General features: G+C 43.4%; 1 protein-coding gene across 1 annotated transcript; it reads left to right on the top strand.

Moving 5' to 3' along the window:
* The first annotated feature begins 613 nt into the window (after nucleotides 1-613).
* Nucleotides 614-8,159, top strand: LOC112564781. Its single transcript, XM_025239853.1, has 4 exons — nucleotides 614-1,209; nucleotides 3,443-3,688; nucleotides 4,791-4,930; nucleotides 7,175-8,159. The coding sequence occupies exons 1-4, from the start codon at nucleotides 1,084-1,086 to the stop codon at nucleotides 7,176-7,178; spliced, it is 516 nt and encodes a 171-aa protein (XP_025095638.1). The 5' UTR covers nucleotides 614-1,083; the 3' UTR covers nucleotides 7,179-8,159.
* The last annotated feature ends 4,899 nt before the right edge of the window (nucleotides 8,160-13,058 follow it).

Here is a 13,058-nt window from a genome sequence, read left to right as displayed (position 1 = left end):
TCAACTGATGGTATTTATATTTATTTCTGCATGCCGCACAATTCAATGCTTGAAATGTAAATGTTGATCGAGAGATAAGTAGTTCCAGACAAGAGACTCACCCGAAAAAAAACTTGGTATGTACGTGTGTACAAGACTACAAGAGTGTGCAGACACCAGTGGGCGAGTGAGTGACAGGTAAAAAGACTCGACCTATGACCTTTAAGCTGCTGTTGCCAGCCGGGGCCTGCAGATGCCAGCAACAGCGATGGCCTCAGCTGTACATGTAGGTATATTCTGCCACGAGAAGCTTTGAGCACTATATACACACTTCCGCGCGCCCCTCCCCCCGCCACACACACACAAGACCCACCCGCCCATCTACAAGATACCCTACCTCCGGTATCTGTTCCAAGTTAAGCAAGGAAGCTGCGTACATGCAGGTGAAAATGGCATGATGTGTACAAGTAGTATGTATATGTATACACATTGAAAGTACAAAAACAGCCTCATTGCTGAGCAAAATGGGAAAGTAATTGCTTGAGCTGTCTGCCTCGAGGTCCTCGCATTATCTGGCGAAATAAAGCGGAGACACCAGGGCAGAGTTGACAGAGAAGTTGCTCGACAGGCTGACGAGGTGCACTGTCATACAAACACACTCATTTCTCGGCCACACATATGGTAATCCTCTCCGCCATTTGCACGCCGTCGACTCGGGGTAGGGCACCTGCGGCAGAGGCGTTTGATGTGGCAGGTACAAGCGTCGCGCGTCTTGTGTCAGGAGACGTCGGACACCACCAGGTGGCGCGGAGGGTGTTGAACACGCGCACGAGCAGTCAGACAGTGCACGAAGGGTGCTGCTGGCGGCAAGAGGGTCGAACCCAACGGAAGCTGTATGAGATATCTATCTACCGCCTTTAGCAACTGTATCAGACATTATCTGTCTTGCCAAAGGTTGGCTGGTAGTCGGAGTAGTCCTTGGACTTCCGGTTCGCCGATCGCACAGTCGTTCTCACGCGCTGAGGCTGGTCGCTAGCATATGTACGTCTTATAGTCACTGGCAACGCCAAGTCCCACTTCTTGCGAAGCGTTCGGGGATCCAAGATGGCGGTGCAGCTGCCGAAGCTTACTGAGGGCTACCTGGGGCCGCAGGCAAAGTTCGAGGAGTACGGCATGACCACCCTGTCTCACCCTGAGCCTGTAATTTACATGACAGACGACCAGGAAGAGGTAGGAAGACACTTTCGCTTGCCAGATCCCCTCTTCCCACCGCGCAAACCACTTGCTTTTTATGTTCCTCATCGCTGCAGCTTCCAAATGCTTTTAGGCTCTCCTCTAGAGGGAGCTCGTCTCAACACTGTGGAGGCCAGCATCGAGACCATCACCAGCGCGCTGGGAAACAATTAAAGTTTTAATGAAAGCACAAGTTTCTTGCACTTTTCGCGTGTGCATCCATTCTATCTCACTCTCTCCCTCACTCACTCACACACATTTTCTCTCTGCTTCCCTGCCAGTGGAAGTGAAGGTGTATGGTTAGTTGTCACAGTTCGCTTGACTTGCTTATTTAATTAAATAGATTTGCAAGAAATCAGGGGAAAGCTTTTATGTAAACGACATTGTGTTCTCTTCTGTTGAATTGTGACATTGGTGGTCCAACATCCATGCTCTGATCGCTCCTCCCTGGCGCAGTCTTTGCAGATTTGCAGACAACAGTTCGTCTGCAAGAAAGGTATATAAATATTGGAACCTTGCGCAACGGTACCAACACTCCGAGCGAGAAGGCAGGATGGGGGTAGAGAGAGAGAGGAAAAAAACTGACGGTGAGAGGCAGCTTGCCATGGCTCGGTCAGGGGCAGGTAAAGATGCTGAGTACAGTAGATAAGAATAAGCACAGGAACGCTGGCTTCTTGTGATGTCCCCTGATATGCTTTCCCAGACTGGGCTTTGGTGGTTCTTCAAGTTTTGATTGCAAACATGACGGGAATTACTTTTTATTTGTATGTTAGATCGCTGAAAATCAAACGTTCAAGCCACCGTCGCAGTTAAATGTTGGTTTTTATTCAACTATATATATATAACAACATATTCTTAGCCAAACATATTTCTGACAAAAAAGATAAGCAAGGTCTCTAAAGTTTTAATGTTTACGTTGACAGACAAGAAATGCTCGGACTAAACCTGTTTGGCAAAGAATATTCGACATTCTTTTTGCCATCCAGATGCAGCCACGTATGTTAAAGTTAAACCGTTGGCATGAGCATTAAGATACCCGATCTATGTTTATGTGATTCGCAGATAGCCCTTGAGTTATAGGGCTAGAAAACTTGAAGATTTAAACAGACGAAACACTTTTATTGCAGACATCTTCCGTGGCTGTGTATGCGTGGTCACGTGTGTGTGTATGTGTGTATGTGTGTATGCTTGTGTGGTGTTTATTCGCGGGTGGGTGTGGTGTGTGGGTGGGTGTCGTGTGTGTGTGGGTGTCGTGTGTGTGTTTGTGTGGGTGTTGTGTGTGTGGGTGTCGTGTGGGTGTGGGTGGCGTGTGTGCGTGGGTATCGTGTGTGCACGGGTGTCGTGTGTGCGCACATGATCAAGGAAGAAGACAGAACGAGGCAGCTGACCCAAGTGAAGTTTATTGTGACTTAATGACTGTACCTCTAGCTAATGAAGTGGAGATCAACTAGCAGAAAGCATCCATAAACTACGGACACATGGCTGATGTAGTTAAATTCTTGGGATCAAACACTAGAAGAGGCTATAGGGCTACGTGGTGAGGTGAGCATGGATGTAATTAAGATCCGTATGAAGGTGCAGGCGGCTACAGTAAACTTGCAGCCCTGCAGTCTGTTTATTTAACAGCACGCCTGCACCCGCCACAAAACGTTTGCTCAGGGAGTTAACCAATTAAAAGAGTTGAGAGCGGGGCAATGCTGTGCAGGAATGCACCGAAGGATGCAGCGAGGAAGGGTGAATAAATGTATCATCAACCTTATAAGCATCATCAACACAAGGGTCAGAAGCAAAGTTCTATTTTAATCGAGGGGTAGTCTGGTGGTGCAAAGGTCAAGAACTTGTCACAAAAGGGTGAGCATCGCGGCTTAGAAGGATCAGATCTCGTCTTTGGCAAATGTAGTTTCTCTCTGGATGTGAACCAGATCGCTGTTATGTGGCATCGGTCCACAGAAAGAGAGATAGAGAGAGGGAGAAAAACAAACAATCAAAACTACGGACAAACATGAAACATCTCTTTTTTAATCCAAATATTTTGTTAGCATCAATTGACTTATCTTGAATTTTAGGCTATGGGTAGACTTCATACATTTGATCGCTCTTCATCAGCAGTCGTCACACCGTCCATTTCGAGAAAACACGTGTTGGAGAAAGTACCAGAGGACTGCGAGGGTTGCAGGAGCGGTTAGAAGTGAGTGTTCGTGTGTGGTACCTGTGACATTTCTGTGTGCAGGTGGAGATCATCATTGGCACGACCACCGAGACACGAGTCACGTCCAAGCTGCTGTCGCACGAACGTAAGCAGGACGTGAGTGACTTCGCCCTCGTGCGCTGCCTCGGTCCATCCTACTGCTTCCTCATCCGACCGCCGGCGCCTGGCTTCTACAAGTTCCAGATCTACGCCCTGCCCTCGGGGGAGGCGGGGCCTAACATGATTGGCGTGTACAACTACCTGATACACTGCCCCAACACCGCGCAGGTGAAATCAACTTTCAAATCCAAAATACCTCGTGTTCCAGTAAATGTGCTTTAAAAACGGGTTTTTTGATGATTTGCGAGTATTTGACTTTGGTCACCGGCCACTTCGCCCTAGACCATCTCGCCCCAAACTAAGTCAAATCATCCCAGCCATGTCCATATCCTCCCAGGTAAGACTACATCGTCCCGACAAAAGCCGAATCATCCAAGACCCACTAGGCGAATCGAACTCCGATAACACAAGCAGCTGTTAATGTCAAATATGACCAACACAACCATTCGTTGTTCGAACAATAACAGCCGTCCATTTCAAACAGAGCAATGCCAGGATGAATTATTTTCGTTTTTGCCTTTGTCTTTGGTTTGTGTTTGAAGACGTGCTATTTATTTTGTAAATTTAGTTTGTGTATTTTGATTGCTTATTGTGTCTACTCTGCGCTTGAGAAATGTGTTATGTAAATCCACAGTAACTGACGAGAGTGATATTGGTTCATTATTGTAGTATGATGGGCTTTAAGTTAAATGAATACCCAAATCTCTAACAATAATAATAAGAAGAAGATCCTACATCACTATGGCATCCCACAAAATTGGTCAGTGTCATCAAATCCATTGTATGGACACTTCGAGTGCCGAGTCATCCACAACAACCAGCTGACAGAATCCTTTAGAGTGGACATAGACGTCAAGCAGGTGTTCATCCTGTCACTGATACTTTTCTCATTGGTCGTTGGTATAAATCCACCTTGCGCCGACAGGGCCTGCAGTGGACTAAACACAGGACAGGGCGCTTGTCCTTGAGTTCCTCATGTTGTTACCAGGGCAACGACTTGCCTTCGCTTCATAACTACGGCTTTAGGAGAAAGAAAGAGAGGCAGGCTACTGGATTGTGACAAACTGTGAAGAAGAAGAAAAAAGCGGTAGAGTAAGACCTGAAAGTCAGTTGATTGCCTGCGATGGAGATGGCATGAAAGTTGGCGGCTAACACTTCAATCGTTGCGAAGAGGATTAAACTAAAACTTTTAAAAAATCTTCGTGTAAATATTAATCTCCCTTAGATGAGAAGTTTATATTTCACACAATAATACCAAATTCTTTTGCAGAGTGTTACAACCCTGCCCAAACAGTACCAGATGTGGAAGGACGGCGGATGTTACCTCAGAGAACCTTGGGTATTCCTCGAGGCTATCGTGGACCCCCGTTGCGCTTCCGACTCAACATTCCAGGAGCTCGAGATGTGCAGGTGGGGGACACTACATCAGCCACTTGTAGTCTGTCGTATCCATCTGTCCTTATAACTGACCACTGATATGAAACTAATGGGTGATACTGGTTTCATGTCCATAGAACAACCTTACAATTCGTGTACAAATTATAGGGCTTGTAGTGTCCAGCTTGTAAAGAAATCCGATAGGCAAGGATTGGGCTCCTGCCTAATACAAATCACTCAGTCACGAACAAAATACGTTAATACACTCAAAAATAAGCTGGAAATGTAGGATAAAATAATCAGATATTCATTCTTTTCTTCTTATTACTAAAATGACATCTTTCTTCCTCGTTGCGCGTGTTTAACACATCAAAGTAGTTGTGCTTAGCCAAATCAAATCATGATTAACTGCATTATGTCCTATAATTGCTTTCTCACTTCATCCTTTACTGTATGACCTGCTTGGCTTTGAAACATGGTATTGGCCTGAAGTGTAGCCCCGATGTTCCTTGTTCTCATTCCCAGCTTCCACCAGCAATCCACTTTCCACCTGTCAGCTCTTTCAGCCTTCTGTTTATCGCCCTTTTGATCACTCCTGAGAGGGGTGGGGCCTCGGAATACCTTTGTTTAGTCGGTAGAACTTAAAATGTTTACAGACCCTGCTCATGACATTCCCTAGTTTTTTCTTGAGTGGAAAAAAATTTCCGAGGCGGAAATCCTCCGAAGTGCGAGAATTGCAAGTCCTAAAATCAGTGTGAGACACGAAGAGTAACATCTACATCACCAGTTTTGAAATAAAAGAATTAAAACATTTAAGCTCTGTACAGGTCAAGAAAACAAAAACCATGCACCCGTGATCCTATTAGAAAAATAGGAAGTTAGAGGCAGGACAGCCCAAAATACTGAGACATCAACATGAGTACCAGTTGCTATGGAAATCAGCTGTTATTCCGGGCATCGTTAACTGTTAAACATTAATATTTTCTGATAAAGCTAAAGTTTTGGTTGTGTACACTATGGTGTACTGGACAAATTTTATTCCTCTTTATTCCGTTAAAATATTAAAAAACTATTTGCTAGAATATAGTTTTACATCAGCACACACTCAAAGCACATCATCGAACTGCAGGCTCAGTTTTACTCCCTGTTCATTACATTTTACAATTCTGCTCTCGAAGTTAGTAACTTAACACAAACATTGTGCGAAGATCGGAAGTAACTGCGTAACCATGGCAGCTTCCGCTGGTAACGCCCAAACCGCCAACTGTTCGGTCTGTGGATGTCTAAGCTGGTGACGACATAAACTTCTATCGCTGACGTGTGTAGTATGTGGACTGCTGTCTGTCTGCCGAGACCAACCCTTGCTTAGCCTCTTGCGAAAGTCTCTGCTGTTAGTCTCGGCGAGCCTCCACAACGAATGTGACTAAACCGGAAGCTTTTTACACTCCTACCTCGTTTTAGTAGTTAACTGGGAAAAAAAATCGTTGTTAGCAGTCCAGTAATACAAGTTCGTGCTCGTATGCTGTTCATGTTTCGTTCTTGTTCTTAGGCGCTAAGAGCATGTTCCTTAGGAGTGTGAGTATGCGCTTTACACATTTTACATTTATTATTATTAACCCTGTGCCAGCCAAGACGCCATTTTAGATATTAAAAAGCTGGAAGTGCGCCACGTGTTGCCACTTACAGCAAACATCAAGACAAGCACTCGTGGCAGAGCGGACCGGTAACCACTCTCGTGCTGCTAGGTGTGCGAGTAAAAAAATCTCAGCTTATTGCCTATAAACATACGATTTTTTGCTGGCAGGAGAAATGAATCGCATTAAGCAACTTTTGATCTGCGAATATTGCTCTTGACGACATGTCGTAACGTGTGTAAACACTTGTGTTGATGTCAGGAAGAGAAAAATAACAGCTCTCATCGCATCTAGCCATAATATATCAGTAATTAAATCGTCATGTGATTGTGGAGTAAGTGTTTTCACTTTAGTAACTTCATCCCATCCGATGTGGATTATAAAAAATGTATTATAAGAAATACTGAAAGCCAACAAATGTCGTAAAATGGTTTCCTATATAACAACAAAAAAATGACCATACGTTGATTTATTCGTGCTATAGTATGTATTTATACGAGAAAATATTAACCAACCCTTAACCAAGACCCAACCCTTAACTTCCACCCCAAATCATAACCTTAATTTTGACCTCAATTTGTAGTATATACCCCGGTGTACATTACTGAGGCACATCGCATTATTGTACAATATTGGTTTCCAGGTGAAAATTGACGAGGACTGGAATCAGCTGGAGCAGGTGGAGCCTGGCATCTTTGATGGTCTGGTCGACTTCAGCAAGTCCTACCCGCCAAACACCAAAGTGAAGGTCAACGTGAAGTCGGGTGGCAACAAATATAACACTCTGCTAGAGTACACCATCTGATCATCAGCGCCTGGGACATTGTGCATGCCAAGCCACGTCACGCGATCTGGGGTGATCACCACGTGATCATAGGTTACTGAGGGTGGGGTCGTGGGGTCGTGGGGCTTGTGTGCGACGGTTCTTTGTCTCGTTGCATCCATAACTGTTGTCGCGTGGCTTGCCTCGGAACGGGCGATTGTTTGTATCAACGAGGACATGCGAACTGATGACACATTATATTATTAATGCAGTGACCACCAACACCATCGACCATCATGAAGGTCTGTGACCACCACAGTCGGCCTCCGGTTACAAACGAGTCCCGAGACCGTCTTTAAGTCGAAACACATACTACAGTTCGTCTTTAATATCACTTAGTTCTATATTTTACCTTTCTTTGCCCATATAACACTTGAAAAACACTTTCAAATATCATAAAATTCATAAAGGTAATATGAATAATAACATAACAAACGTGTTCCTGTGTTCGAACTAACCGTTACTACGAACTGATTTGTGAACTCGGACTTCAAAATTAATGTTTGTGGCAGCACGGTGACCGTGACTCGGATGTTTGTTGATAAGTGACTGCTGGGACATCTGATGTGATTTTATTTTAAACTATAGAAATTTGAAAAGGCTTTATCCCAATACGCACAATGGAGACTTGCCGATGCCATCGCTGTTTATTTACCCAGGTATGGTTGGCTGCCACCCATTTTCTGCCAAACAGCTATTTAGGGTAGCTAGGGCTCATGTCCACAGCCTCATTTAACAGCAGCCCGGTAGCTATAATTTGTGTAACCTTTCTTTTTTTCCTCCTTCAAGAAAACATTTTTTATAGCACCTGTTTACAGACCTGCTTTAGACCAAAATATTTTGTTCTTTTTTTCGCCATTTTGTACAGTCGAAAAGTTTGGGAATTCTTACTTTTATTAAGAATGTTTAACGAGTCACCTGAAAGCATATTTCCAAGGTATTGTCACGTGATGTTTGATTAGGTCAAGTCCATTTATCCATTTATTTACCATGAAACAGTTATCTGGCTGGACTGTAAGCAGCTCCTGTTTGGACTTTAAAACCCTTGACAAGATCATGGCTGGCAGATATTTTGTTTTCTTCTCTTTGCAGCATGGCGCATTATCTTTGTACACACATATATTTATGTAATTATTAAAATGTTCAGCAAGTTTTTCATAATGTGTTCCTCTAGTGAAATGAACGGCTGGTCTTATCACCTGTCAGTGGGGTTAAACCTCCCAGGGATGGTGAGTGTAGGTGTGTCTTGTTTCACCTGTTCGATTTATCGATGGACGCACGTGTAGTGATTGCTAATGTGTCATTACTATTATCTCCGGTGATGCGCTATTTTGTACCCCATGTGAAAGATATGTTGCTCTTCACCTCATCCCGCCTCAAACAAGCAATACTCAGTATCAGAGAGTTTAATTAGCACTGTTCTCCAACCAGAGTCAAGTTCACATCGCTTTACAAAAAGGAACTGAAAAATGTTAAATTATAATTAATTTCAAGACTAAATTTCTTTGGGTCATAAAATTTAAGCTTACCATCTGAATTTCTTGCTGTTTCTTCTTCAAGAAAGTGTCTAGTTCTTTTCAAATCTTGTGGACAAGGTGGCCAGCCCAGACAGTGTCTATGCTCCAGGTGGCGGCAGTACAGTAAAGTAGTGTTTTAATTCAGTTTCAACATGCAAAGATCTTTATGTGTGTTGACATGGTCCATTGTTAAATGCACGGAACAGTCACGTCACATCGTCCACACAAAGTAGTGAGACGACATGACATGTTGAACGTTTCCGAACTTTGATGTTGGCATCGAGGTTTGTCTGCGAACAGACTTTTTCAATCATGAAGCAGAGCAAGTCTGACCTGTGTTCGCGGAGATGGATGAACATTTGGCCGCAGCTCTGAGAATTGTCACATCGGAAACGCGGCCACATTTTGAAAGACTCGTGAGCGAATTCAAACATATTCATTGTTCACATTAAATTCGTTGTGAACACCACAAGCATGTTTTCCCTATTTTCACGAGGTTTGTTGCATAGTAACATGGCGTGGGTTTTCTATGTCTCCGCCCCACCCCATAGTTTAGAATTGTGAGACCGGCCCGAGAAGAAAACTTTGCTCACCCTGGTGTAACATGATGTGGACTAAACCTGGTGAGACTCCAGTCCCAGCGTGTCGATGCTGGTTACCTGGTTGATTTATTTGGTGGGAACGTGTCACTGGTGATTTCCTGCTATGCAGGGAATGGGGAGAAAACCGGAGAAAACTCGTGAAGGTTAGCTTGTTTACAAGAATCACATCCACAGAGTGTGCTCTGAGGGGATATCTATATCTAGACCTAACCATCCTCCTCACCTGGTGTTCTCACAGCCCAGCTGCTCCGAAGATGGGTAACGAATGGGGAGGAGTCAATTTTCTGCTTCAAATACCGACATCAAACTACAATTGACTGCTTCTGTAGAAAAGTTAGTCCGGAAAATTGTCTAACATCGGAATATCGAGGTCTTTCTTTTGTTGGTGTTGGAGTATCGTATACACGTTCGTTGTGACAAATCTTCTAATCGTCGGTCTCAATGGATGGGAAAGATTGTTTGGGTAGCTTCGTCAACCGCTAACCTTACACCTGCCCTTTGCCCTATTTGTCTTTCGTTAGCACCTGCATGACTGTTTGTCGAGAGTTTTCGTGTCACCTGTGAACTCCAACTATTTTCCCACCGTTTTCACCCAGGTGGCGGGTGTCGAGACACATACACTGTACAGGCAGGAAGAACACAAAGTTATGAAAGGAAGAGTAGATTGCAAATCCAGACAGTAGAAAATAGGGGTTAAACTTTAAAACATTCTTGTAGCCTATTCACACACTTTGCACCGACATATTTTCTTTTTTTCTTGCCTTTTTAAGGGGTTGGGTGGGAGGAGGCTATGATTTTTGCATTTAAGTTCAAACTGTTGCCTTTAGATACACGTCTACGATAGCCTGGCTCTCCCCTGAAGATCGAGAGATTTTTAGACAGCCAGTTGCCAACATTTATTGGCTTATCGCAGAAGTGTTACAATCTTTCAGTTTTTTTTTTCACCTGGGTTTGGAATAGAAAAAAAAAAACCGAAGTTAATAATAGGTGACTTGACCTTTGAACTGTCAGTCACACGTGGTGATACACTGCATTGTGCCACGCAACCCAGTAGGTAAGGTTAATGGCCGGGCATCCCAGCAGGTTACAGCCAACTAGTCCAACTCTCATAATATCAGTGGCCATGCTCATGAAGCGAAACTACATTACCACTCTTGGGCAGAATGGAGAAATCAAGGAAAATATTTCGTCTTTGTAGTTAAAAACTCCACGGATATTTATTTTACTTTACTCCCAGGCATCTTTTCCACTAATTTATAACTACGATCCTCGGAAAATCAACACCTGGACGCTCTTAATGACTATTTAGAGAAGATGCTTGCTCTTGATTTACTCGGGACGATGACTTATCTTCTCTTCATGAATACAGCCTCTGGCATGCCACCAGGGGTGTGATGGGTATCACTGTTACATCTTCAGGAATGATAATTACAACGCGTTTCTTCCCTCTCTTTCTTCTTCTTTTTAGGTATGTCGTGCTAACAACACAATGGATTTATTTTTTGTGTGTTTGTGAGTTACAGATTTGTGCCAAAAGGTAATTTTACATAGCATTTGCAGCTATAAATCACAATTGTTTTCAGTCTTATCCCGTCGTGATAGTCGAAGAAAACTACAGAGTTGCGAGAATTCTTTTTTCAGCGTTCCGCCTTGCACTTGCTCGCTTGGCCAAAAAAGAAAAGGAAGAAGAAAAAATAAATTGCTAGACTTGGCAGGGAGGCTTGATAACGGCTCTTTTGGTTCATCGCTTCTTTTGTGGATCCAAAGACGAATAGCTGTGTTTTTTTGAGCACCTGGAATTAACAGTAGTGTGTGGTGGGTGCACCATAGAGGAGACCAGGACTCGCCAAATTTGAGCAACGGCAACAGAGTGCTACTGATCATCTGAAAATAAAAATATATGATCGCCGTTGAGTGAATGTATAATTTGGCTATCACAACAGCATGATAAAAACATATCTTTCGGTGCAACAAAGCTGCAAATAACAGCCTCGCTTGTTGCAAAAAGGGAGAAGCTGTAAAGTTCTGGAACTATCGCGAAGACCGAAATACCATTCTTGCGAGTTCAGCACTAAAACATCAAAGGATAGAGAAGTTGGAAACAGAGAAGAGAAAAAGTGACTAAGCGCAGAAAAGCTTTTTTTTTTTTTTATCATTATTATCGCTCATGGCAACACGTTAGCTGAGAGCGGTCAAACATTGCATAACCCTCTTGACATCATCTTAAGGATGCAGAAGCAAGCATCAATATTTTGCACATCACTGACACATAGATTACAATTTATAAGTTAATGACTTATGGGAACTCATTTCTATTTTCAGTTTCACACTTATGTGCGTGAGTGCGATCCAAGTTAGCACAGAAAATAGTTGTTAGTCCCGGTCAGTCAGCGTTGTGAGAGCGTTTGTGCTCGACTCCTGTCGGAAAGTTTGTTGTCTTTCAGTAATGTATTTGCGTTTAAACTGACATGTTATCTATCTTTGGAATTTTTGATTTATCAGTTTTTTAATCCATATGCGTCCTAAAGAAGGGAAAATGTTTTCTTCCGTTCTCAAGATACATTATACACGCTTACAGATATCAGCATGCATAGAAGGAGATCAACAACGCTGACGTCAGGATTGTACGTGGATACATTTACGTTGAGGGCCAATGGGAGAGCTGAAAACATATCGTGACCTCACAGCTTTGACCTTTTTTGTGTATGGTGATATTTGAAGACTTGACAAAATGGCTTCTGTCTGTGCACAGGTGAAAATGTCATTTCTTGAACACTTGCTTCTTGACAAAGAAGTGAAATTTCTTGTTCAGTAGCCGGGAATGTGTAACAGTGTAACTTGTGGTAAACTAAACCTGGTTTTGAGAAAAGAAATCATGTTCTGACAAGCCTCTCACACACTTGAGACTGACAAAAACTCTGTCTAAGATGATTGGTTTGTAGTGACAGCTAGCAGGGAAGTTAAGAAGGATGCTGAGAGGTGCTGCGTGCCACCTGGTCTAACTGCTTCCGGCCGACGGATTATCGCACAGAGTAGACTGGGGAAGGTGTGGCGATAATTAACGGTGCAGTAAGCTTCACCTCAAGCTTCCATAATGCAGAAGCACTTACCTCACCACGGCGTCTGAGACTTCACTTGTATACTTTATTCTGAAGTTCAAAGACTTCACACCTGTAGTTATCTAACCATCAAGGTAAAGTATTCAGTAATTAAGTTAAAAACTTGTTTTTTTGTTATTTTTACAGACCGACCGACAAACGGACAGACACAGTGTGTACAAGTTGGTCCACACAGGAATGTCTTTGCTCCAAGATGAAAACTTCATCTGAAAGCTGTGATCAGACGCAAATAAACAGCCTTCCATGCAGCCCCAGTTAAAATTGGTTTACGAGGAAATTAAAGCTGAGCACAACTGTTGTGTGTTTCTTCAACATCTTCCCCTGAACAGTGCTGCAAATAATCGCTGCTGCACTTGTGGATCGTGAGAAGCCGCCAGGGGTCAGTAAACATCTACAGCACACTATCCCCCCGCTCACATCTACCTCCCCATCCCCCACCTGTCTCGCTATTTTTGCGACCGAGGTG

Source organism: Pomacea canaliculata, linkage group LG5, assembly GCF_003073045.1.
Source record: "Pomacea canaliculata isolate SZHN2017 linkage group LG5, ASM307304v1, whole genome shotgun sequence".
NCBI lineage: Eukaryota > Metazoa > Mollusca > Gastropoda > Architaenioglossa > Ampullariidae > Pomacea > Pomacea canaliculata.
The sequence above is the reverse complement of the archived record's forward strand: the minus strand, read 5'-3'. Positions and strand labels throughout refer to the sequence as shown.

Excerpts from the sequence above, each read along its gene's own strand:
- LOC112564781 (XM_025239853.1), top strand. The coding sequence starts at position 1,084 with ATGGCGGTGCAGCTGCCGAAGCTTACTGAGGGCTACCTGGGGCCGCAG. Across the intron at positions 1,210-3,442 it reads TGACAGACGACCAGGAAGAG|GTGGAGATCATCATTGGCAC; the intron begins GTAGGAAGACAC and ends TTCTGTGTGCAG. Across the intron at positions 3,689-4,790 it reads ACTGCCCCAACACCGCGCAG|AGTGTTACAACCCTGCCCAA; the intron begins GTGAAATCAACT and ends ATTCTTTTGCAG.